This window comes from Neodiprion virginianus, chromosome 2, assembly GCF_021901495.1.
Source record: "Neodiprion virginianus isolate iyNeoVirg1 chromosome 2, iyNeoVirg1.1, whole genome shotgun sequence".
Classification (NCBI taxonomy): domain Eukaryota; kingdom Metazoa; phylum Arthropoda; class Insecta; order Hymenoptera; family Diprionidae; genus Neodiprion; species Neodiprion virginianus.
The window spans coordinates 32,638,967-32,649,382 of NC_060878.1; the positions used below are offsets into that span (position 1 = coordinate 32,638,967).

General features: G+C 37.1%; 2 protein-coding genes across 5 annotated transcripts; one reads left to right on the top strand and one right to left on the bottom strand.

The window, feature by feature from the left end:
• Window positions 1-12: 12 nt before the first annotated feature.
• LOC124298729 (protein eyes shut) lies at window positions 13-5,773 on the top strand. Its single transcript, XM_046751137.1, has 16 exons — window positions 13-199; window positions 558-698; window positions 785-939; window positions 1,068-1,178; window positions 1,239-1,346; window positions 1,430-1,543; window positions 1,622-2,643; window positions 2,733-3,043; window positions 3,124-3,334; window positions 3,396-3,547; window positions 3,632-3,768; window positions 3,853-4,098; window positions 4,189-4,365; window positions 4,491-4,719; window positions 5,082-5,222; window positions 5,371-5,773. The coding sequence occupies exons 1-15, from the start codon at window positions 192-194 to the stop codon at window positions 5,137-5,139; spliced, it is 3,180 nt and encodes a 1,059-aa protein (XP_046607093.1). The 5' UTR covers window positions 13-191; the 3' UTR covers window positions 5,140-5,222; window positions 5,371-5,773.
• Window positions 4,998-9,435, bottom strand: LOC124298744 (ATP synthase mitochondrial F1 complex assembly factor 2). Of its 4 annotated transcripts, none has more exons than XR_006906877.1 (7): window positions 9,154-9,435; window positions 6,527-6,720; window positions 6,302-6,412; window positions 6,018-6,198; window positions 5,665-5,780; window positions 5,279-5,482; window positions 4,998-5,157 (listed from the first exon to the last, which is right to left on the bottom strand). XR_006906877.1 is itself a non-coding variant. In XM_046751162.1 (6 exons), exons 1-6 carry the CDS (start codon window positions 9,335-9,337, stop codon window positions 5,336-5,338), a joined length of 933 nt encoding a protein of 310 aa, XP_046607118.1. In that variant the 5' UTR covers window positions 9,338-9,435; the 3' UTR covers window positions 4,998-5,335. The 4 variants fall into 4 exon arrangements, 2 of the variants coding, with proteins under 2 accessions (XP_046607118.1, XP_046607119.1); XR_006906876.1 differs by having other exon boundaries at window positions 4,998-5,173; XM_046751162.1 differs by having other exon boundaries at window positions 4,998-5,482.
• Between the last annotated feature and the right edge of the window lie 981 nt (window positions 9,436-10,416).

The window sequence follows — 10,416 nt, forward strand, 5'->3', positions numbered from 1 at the left end:
TTATGCTGGTATGAGTATAGACCATTGAGTCGCATTTTACGCACGCGTCTTAGATCTCTCGCGGGCGTGCAATGTGTTGTTTACACGTTGCTATAGCAACTTGCATTCGAAGGACTGTACAAAATTTAGGCTACCAACTAATGTACAAATAATACCTGTTCCAACACCTTGTGATTCTCTAAAGATAAATTATGAACAGGTAACATGATTAATTATTTTTTTCTAATTAGCGCTCATCTAATTACTGTTGTATTATTATTAATTTTATCGATTGTACTTCATCTAGCTGAATAGATTTTGCCTGTAGTAATGAAATTATTATCAAATCATTATCATAATGTGAATTGCTTGCATTTCTTTTCATTGTGTATACAGTATTGTAGTGGTGTAAAGATGTTATTTTTTTAAAGGGAATTTAGCATTATCTAGAAGTTGGGTATGCGAATTGACACCAAATATGAGGACTTTTTTCATGAGAAAACAATAATCAAAGCAACCACCATGTTACTAATTATCATTTTTATTAATTATAATTTTATTTCGTTTTCAATTTACAGAAGAGGCAACCCGACTGGATTATATAAAAACTACCAAACTCTATTAGTAGTATTTACCATCTGTATTATTGCAATATCTTCGGAATCACTATGTAACAGTAATCCATGCATGTATGGAATATGTGTTGATGATTACAACAGGTATGACTCATGAATATCGTAAAGTTATTTCGTACCTTCCAGCTTTCACATGTAAACTTTTATGAATATTCACCTGTAATTTCTAGTAGTAGCTTATATTCATGCTACTGCATCGATGGATATACTGGAATAAATTGTGAGATTAACTGGGATGACTGCTGGTCAAATCCATGCCTCAATGGGGGTATTTGCAGTGATGCGGTTGCTGCTTACAACTGTACCTGTACCGATGGATTCATAGGTGAGGAGCACGTGCAGTACAATGAACAATTATATGTTTATTAGGATTATTCCGGTGAATTGGAATCTGTAGATGATCAATATTGCTGCAAACTCATTAAACCTGTAACAATATATTTGCTATTTCAGGTTTAAATTGCGATGAACGATTCGATGAGTGTTTATACACTCCCTGTCTCAATAATGGTACTTGCATCAATTTTAATGGATTTATGTGCCAATGCCCAGATGGTTATTCAGGTAGGTTGTTCGAACACCAAACGATTATTTAGAAACGATTGATTATTTCATTATTTTCAGGGAAGTATTGCGAAATTGATGCGTCTGTTTGTAATAACACTATCTGCAAAAATTCTGGAGAATGTATCGAAGGTCCTGGACTATTATTCAGCTGTCAATGTACAGATGGCAAGTAAAATACTTGACAAGCAGAATAATAGATGTAATGTTCATAAACTATGTAAACCTTATTAACATTTTTATATCTTTAGGATGGACTGGAGAGTTGTGTGAAAAAGACATAGATGAGTGCCTCGCTTCACCTTGTGAAAATGGAGGACTCTGTATCAATATACCAGCGACTTACACATGTGCCTGTTTATTTGGTAAAAAAAAATTCTTCCGAAAATTAATGTACTATTTAAATTTAGTTCTAAGCTCAAAATAATCTTTCTCATCTGCAGGTTTTACTGGTAAAAATTGTGACAAATCCATAGTGCCTTGTGAAGTAAATGTATGTGAGAATAACGCTGTTTGTTTGCTGGAAGATAATCAAACAGTTTGCTATTGTGTTCCTGACTATCATGGATCGCTTTGTGAGTTGAGATATGACGATTGCGAGGCTAAATTTGCTATGTGCAACAACGGAGGAACTTGCATCGATGGGATCAATAGCTTTACATGTTCTTGTCCTTTGAATTATTATGGTCAAACTTGTGCTGATTACAGTTCTATGGTGACTTCAGAAGAAATTCCTTATTCATCATTGGGAACACCTACCATATCTGCAGCAACATTAATTCCATTTCAAGCTACTAGCACATATAGTACCAAATCTGACAGTACTCCAGATGTTACATCTACAAAATTGATTAAACTTGACACTGAAGAGGCTGTAGAAAGCACAGTGCCGTTTAGTTCAACAAAAACAGTAGTACCCACTAGTACAATTGCATCCACGAGGGAAGATTTTTTACTTGCTTGGACTACGATAAAAACGCTCTTCTCGTCTTCCCCTATAACAGAGGATTCACATCCCCTAATAACGTATACTGCAAGTAACAGCGAAGTTAGTTCTGTTACTGATGAACAAGTTGTTCAAAAGTCCACCACTTCACCAAGCTTGGAAACGGATTTAAGTTTTGCTACCACAGATGAAACAACTCCAACTGATGAAAATATTATTACCACTTCTTCCACAGAAACGCCTAATCAAATAGCAGTAAATATGACAATGAAGCCAATTCGTGTAACAACAAAATTAGTAGATCAACTATCAACCATGACCTCGGAGAAAATAGAAACCCACAGCTCATTCCCCTTCTCAAGATCTAGTACAGATTCTTACACATTAGGAACAGAAACCTTTTTCAATCAGAGTTCGCCAACTGGGATATCTATCAGTACGGAGAGACAACTAACAATTTACAATTGCACGCAAGAACAATGTGATCATAATATAACATGTCAGAATAGCGCAACCGAGGTATATGTGATCTCAAATAATCAATATTATTAAAGACAATTTCAACCATTTGAAAATACGTCATCAATTTTGTTCAAATTTATTTGCAGTGTAATTGTAACTATCCAGATGGTTGTATTCCTAGTCCAGACATTTTGAATGCTGCATTTAATGGAAAGTCTTACATTAGACAATACCTGGCTGTGGATAAAGATGGGAAGGTTCGAATATTCATCAGATTAAAAACTCAATCTAAGAATGGGATACTTGTGCATGCTTTTTTTGATGACGATCGATATATATTGCTGCATATGGAAGTCGGACAGTTGAAATTTCAGTTTTCTTGTGGTTTACAAACAATGCTTTTGGGGGAAATTGATTCTCCAATTAATAATGGTTATGACGTGGACATTGAGATGAGGTAATGAGCTGCTTCGTTCATTCCACACATTCTTTGACATGATCAATGGAGAAAATTATAAGAAAATATCTCCTTTACAGATTCCAATATATGAAAAGCACCAACATCGACAAGTGCTCAGCAATGCTCTTTGTAAATGATACTCTGGCTATGAGCGGAGAACAAGTAGTGTCAACTCAAGATGACATACCGCAGCAAGCTAAACTGCATTTAGGGGGAATCCCACTGGCATTTTCACATTATTTTCCTCATGTTGCTGTAGGATTTATAGGCTGCATGAGTATGCTAAAGGTACTAAAGTTTAATCATTCAAATTTCCATTTTACAATAAGATCAAATTCTTATTTTCCAGATAAACGACATCCATAGACATCTTATTCGTGATGCAATCGATAGTTTTCAAATTGAAGAATGTACTTCATTTCTGTGTCTTGCAAACCCCTGTAAAAATTTTGGAGCCTGCCAGGAAACTGATGGCAAAATATCCTGCAACTGTATGGCTGGGTAAATCTGAGTTGAAATGAATTCAATGGTATTTTTTAAAATCTATTTTGTAATAATGAGCCGTATTAATTGCTAAACGCTTAGGTATACTGGAGAAGTGTGTGAAAGATCTGCGTGTGATGATAACCCATGTCACTACGGAGCATCCTGCATCACTTCTCCAGGGACAGGATTCATGTGCATTTGTCCTCTAGGAACTCATGGGCTGCTTTGTGATGAAGGTGAAGTTCAATTTTAAGTACTTGTCAAATACCTATAATTTTTATCGTCTGCATTTGAAATCTAATTTTGATTGTATTTTATAGATATCATAATCGTGCAGCCAACCTTTACAGTCTTTACACCGGGCCTTTCCTCCTACATAGCTTATGGGTTGATAGGATCTATAAAAGAAAGTCTCGAACTAAAACTAAGATTTATACCTCAATCTGTTGAACAAATATCCCTCATTGCTTACATTGGTCAAAGTGGTCCATATCGTGATTTATCTGACCACCTTGCTATCACTTATGTACGTGGCTACATCATGCTTACTTGGGATTTAGGCTCAGGTACTTTGCACGTAACATCTTTTTAACAAGCTCGAGATGGTAAAAAATTTAAATAACAAATATTCTCAAATAATTTATTAATGCTTCTAGGAGTAAGAAGGATATTCACAAATACCGCTCTAACAACAAAAATGCATCGACCCCACACTCTTAGAGTGGGTAGGAAAGGCAAAGATGCTTGGCTGTCTATTGATGGCCTTGGAAATGTTACTGGACGTTCGGCAGGTTCTATGTCAACTTTGGATGCTGCACCAATTCTTTGGATTGGTAAGTAATAAAAAATTCTTTCCGATGTATATGAAGCGTACTAACATACGTGTGCAATCGATTTATCGAAATTGGCAACAATGATAGTGCCAATTATTACCCCCAAATGAATTGCATTTTTTCAGGTGGCCATAGGACCAAAAATTTTGAAACACTGCCTCATGATTTACCTCTGCATACTGGATTCTTTGGCTGTATATTTGACGTGGAGTTGCGCATTGAAAATAAAATATACCCTGTGGCAAAGACCAACTCTGCTACTGGCAGAGGTATAGGAGAATGTCATCGTAACGAGTGCACTCACAGATCATGCAAAAATGGAGCGGTGTGTTTAAATCACGGACCTACGTACAGGTGGTTTACTAGTTATCAGTTTTACCACAATTTATTCAATGGAAAATGCTCCAAAGATCAAAACTTTTAATTTTTCGTTACGAAACAAACTGTATATGGGAAATTCTATGCCAATTCGACCTGCCGCTAATCCTCACAATTTCCAATTTTGCTTGAAGTTTAATATAGTATTTTGGTGGTCAAAAAAGTAACCCCTGAATTATTTTAGACTTTTTTGACCACTGGTTAGTGCCCCACATATTGTGTTCTTGGTAATTCCCGTAATTCTCGGGGATTAATTGAATTCTGACAAGTATTTTTTATCTTTTATGATTTTATACATTCCATGTATATTAGTGACATTGTAAAATTCTTATTTACAGTTGCGTCTGCACGAAGGATTGGGAAGGACCAGACTGTTCTAAACCAACATCAATGTAGTCATTGTCGTAACTCTTGCTGCCAAAATATATAACTAGACAGAGATTTATAGCCTGACAATTCATAGATACAAACTAAAAATGGTAATAAATAATTAGTAATAAATACTAAACCCATTACGCAATTATATTATACATACATGTTAATTTTATGTAGCAGTTATTGTTTTGCGTAGATTTCTAGGTTTTGTATTCATTCATAAATTGTTCAACTCATCATTTTTTGGTTTAGATGTGGTCCAAGATGAATTCAAGTGGACGAATAACATGGCAGCTGACAATCGCGATTGTAAATCCTGTTTGTTAAGCTCGTGTGACCACTCGACATTCCCCCAAAACGAGACCTAAACATGCAAAAATTAATGTTTCCTAACAAATAGTATTTATAAGACGGTTCCATAAAGGATAACGTGAGTGTCAGTTTGTACTCATGTCTTTAGCACAAAGGAACAAGGATGAATTATATCGTAATAGTAGGTTGTACTTCAGAAACAATTAATTGATCAAATATAAATGAATTTATTGCCTGGTATTCCTCTTCCAAACGAGCCAAAGAAACTGCTGTTTCAACTGAAATAGTTCTCTCAGCTGTGGCCAGTGCCAAAATAACAGATTTCAATGTATCAACAGCATATGTGTATCCTGAAAAATATTCCTTTAATCAATTCTATGGTTTATTGCAATAATGTGTCAACAGCCACAGCCAAGCTCATTAAAATAAAAAAGCAAAGAATGAATACAAGTCTACACAATATGAAAATAAAAAAAAAAAACAATAAATTAACGATTATAACATTCTAAATAAAGACAATACCAATCGGGTAAGTACTTTTCATTTAATGCAAATATTGTGGTGGAAAATTAAGGTACGACACTCGCCTTGCACTGCATTAAAATTGTAGGATAACAAGTGCCTGGCTAATGTTTCTTTTGTTTGCGGAGATACAAGTGGTGCTTTTATACTCAATGTTTTGGTGACATCAACTTGATAACGATCACAAAACCATTGAATTACAGGGTCCCACTTCTTTAATTGAAAATTATACAGATCGCCGGAATCCTGAAAGTAATAAGTCATCAATTATACTCGTGTCTATGACAAATTACTATGATATGATCTTTTACTATGAAATGTTACCATAGAATCAAATATAATGACTTACATTCGTTTGAAAGAGTACAGTATCTGTCTCTAAATAATTAACTATATAGTTGACCATATCCAATTTAGTATGATTATGTGGATTATCCAGTGATGTGCTGACCAAAGCAGTCTGTTGAAAAATTTATATATTATTCTTGATTGGAACATGTGTGAAAATGAATAACAAAAATGGCCATTCTTAACAAGTTTGTTATGCTATTGAAGCTGCGTTCCTTCAACGAACCAAATGCATGTTAGACCTGTCAATTATATCGACTTGGCTATCCCATTCCATGGCTACAGCTAGAGCCAGAGGTTTATTATTGACTTCAAACACCTTCCCTTTTGGAGTTTTTAGTTTTCTCTGATCTAGGGTCACTTCAAACTGATCACCGCTGGACAAAATGTTGGTTTTTCTGTAAAACCTCTTTACAGTAGCTGTTGGATGAATTGGAAATATTTTATTACTTCACAAAGTTCTGTAAGTTTAACTGTATTACTTATGAAGCATGAAATAAGTGGAAGCAGGTTAGAAAATATTGCTAGTATCAATATTCTTAATGTTTGTAGTTACCCATGTGGCGAGTGGCATGTGAAGTAGGCTTAAAAATTTTTAATTTGAAATGAAACATTTTTGAACATTAGTTATAAATTTTGGCTGATTCTAGGCAAGTAAATTTCTATCGACACTGGTAGGCTTAGTGCATACACACATCTAAGGTGTAGGTAGTATCAGGGCACATCATCAGGGACATTCTCAGAGCATAACTCACGTGTACAGAAAGTGTAGTGGAGGAGTGACAGAGAAGTTTAAAATGTTGGTTATAATCTGTCTCTCTCATTCTACGTTTGATTTGTCAATGGGTACGTTCCACTAAACGCCCGCAACGATTGTAACACCCTCTGTATCGTTCCACCTATGGCTCGTGGTCGTCGCGAGCGATCGTTCGACGTCATAGATGACGTCACTGTTCGCGACCACGGGTACGTTCCACTAAACGCCCGCAACGCCATCGACCACGACCGCTGAAATTGTCGTTCCACTAACGTAAAAACGCCGCGGGCGTTGTAGGCAAATGTTATAGTTGGAACGCATATTTGAGCGCTGTGTGCTCATAATATGGCGGCATAGTGGAAACGCGCAGCTGTGGGGGTTGTGCGTAAATAGTTCGCATGGATTCGCGTGAATTTATAGTTGCGTTTTTGATGAAACGAATGAGAGATAATGACCACTATCAGTATTTTCAGCATCTTCCTGCTGCAATTCCACAACCGTTGCAGCCTTTTCTTGTAATGCACTATTCATTAGTGCCGTTGCAAAGTGTAAATGTGGGATAAAAAAACTCAGTTCGTTAGAAAATATATTAGAAACGATGAAAATACATGACTGTTCATGAACACATCTATCGCAAGAAATAATTGGAATTGAATGAAACAATATCTCAAATAATTATTTATATTGATATTTAGAAAATATGATGAGTTCTATTTTTTTCAACAAATAGAATGACGCACACAACAAAAAGTTCTATTTGAGTTTAGGATAAGAAAAACGCAATTTTTTCCCAAACCAAAGTTATTCGATTGAAAATTATCTTTTATCTTCAAAATTAAGGGGCCACTAACCATTTTCGGCACGCCTCGCATCCTCCACTAACACTTTCACTTCCACTGCAATGTCAGTTTCAGGATTATACATAGTTATTTGTCTCGTCGCCGTTGTTGTTTTTTTCGAATTCCCGCCACGTTTTGGTGAGAGCCCACTCTGACCCACCAATATTTTGTGGGCGATGTGGGCGCGATGTGGTCGCGAACAGTGACGTCATCTATGACGTCGAACGATCGCTCGCGACGACCACGAGCCATAGGTGGAACGATACAGAGGGTGTTACAATCGTTGCGGGCGTTTAGTGGAACGTACCCCACATCGCGCCCACATCGCCCACAAAATATTGGTGGGTCAGAGTGGGCTCTCACCAAAACGTGGCGGGAATTCGAAAAAAACAACAACGGCGACGAGACAAATAACTTTGTATAATCCTGAAACTGACATTGCAGTGGAAGTGAAAGTGTTAGTGGAGGATGCGAGGCGTGCCGAAAATGGTTAGTGGCCCCTTAATTTTGAAGATAAAAGATAATTTTCAATCGAATAACTTTGGTTTGGGAAAAAATTGCGTTTTTCTTATCCTAAACTCAAATAGAACTTTTTGTTGTGTGCGTCATTCTATTTGTTGAAAAAAATAGAACTCATCATATTTTCTAAATATCAATATAAATAATTATTTGAGATATTGTTTCATTCAATTCCAATTATTTCTTGCGATAGATGTGTTCATGAACAGTCATGTATTTTCATCGTTTCTAATATATTTTCTAACGAACTGAGTTTTTTTATCCCACATTTACACTTTGCAATGGCACTAATGAATAGTGCATTACAAGAAAAGGCCGCAATGGTTGTGGAATTGCAGCAGGAAGATGCTGAAAATACTGATAGTGGTCATTATCTCTCATTCGTTTCATCAAAAACGCAACTATAAATTCACGCGAATCCATGCGAACTATTTACGCACAACCCCCACAGCTGCGCGTTTCCACTATGCCGCCATATTGTGAGCACACAGCGCTCAAATATGCGTTCCAACTATAACATTTGCCTACAACGCCCGCGGCGTTTTTACGTTAGTGGAACGACAATTTCAGCGGTCGTGGTCGATGGCGTTGCGGGCGTTTAGTGGAACGTACCCAATATGTTTCCTTTCAGCCGATCAAATGGAGGGTGAGAGAGACGGAGAAATTCGAATATATTTATATATATTTCTCTCTTCACTTTGGACGCATTTTTCGCGAGGTTGGTGGATGGTTAGCTACCTCCAGTAGTACGCTGTAAGGATGCTGTAAGCGGACATTTCATCATCCACGAATTTGCTTTCTGCAGTCCCCTTTTTGTCATAAATGTCACCAACGCTGTATAGCCACGGAGGATTAGTCCTTCGTGTAGGCAGCGTTGGCAGAATTGTGCCTGGCATGAACCTAATTTAGTCTGTAGTCTCATGACCTGCAGTGCCAATTTGGCGATGAAACGTTGCAACGTTTACAGAGACACATTGTCAATAGCATGATCTTATTTGTTGTAATTAATCCGCCCGAAAAGCAATAGAGCTCAAACCTACGCCTGACGTCACAGGTAACGGCAATTTGACAGTACCCATCGGAATTCGTTTTGCGCATGCGCTGCGCAGTTTGTTACCGGCAACCGGTCGAGACTTGCTTCGGAGCGCCACCGGTGGAATCCACTTGCTTTCGAACACTCGGAGCGAGAGTACGCGCACCGACAATCCAGTGCACCGACAATTCAGAATTCAGTTCGCACTATTTTTAATCTGTGTAACGTGATCTGATAAGTGTTTGCTGGGAAACTAATACTCTATAATAATTTTAAAAAATCGCAACATAAGTACAAGGAAAAAAGAAGTTATTGAAATAAGAACAGTGTCCAAACATTGAAGGTGAACTTCGTGCCTCGAGTTTTTATTATCCTGTGCAACTTTATCTTTAGTGATCTTGATCCCATCTCTGTGTGGAGTGTCATTTTTCTATTGTTTGTTTGCTGATTTTCGGGGACTGTTTAATTATATTCTTAGCAAGTTTGTTAAGTCGGTTCATGCAGCCAGCTACAGTACACAAAGTGAGAGTGAGCGTGAAATCAAGTGATTATTTTATTAGTTTGAAAAAGACGCAGATGCCGATTGAGATTCTAGAGAATTTTTCCAGAAGTTCTAGATATTTAAGGTTTTTTTCACAGATTATTCGGCACGCCTTTTTTCCGCGTAAATTATTCACTGGCATCGGACACGCTTTCTGCGTGACGGTTGATACGACGAATTTATCAATCGCACCATTTGCGCATTGATTTGGTGAACGGTATTTGAAGAATGAAGCTCGCTTGATGTGCTGAGTCTTCAGCTCTTCAGTCAATCTTGTTACAAATAACCAGACTTTCACATTTGACCGCGTCTTTTGCGCGGTGACTTGATACTTTTCGGTTCTGAGATAAAGCGCAGCATTTGAAAGCCAGCGCTCGACGTGCGAGGATGAAAATCTAGGAGTATACAGTAATAGTGAAAAATTTTG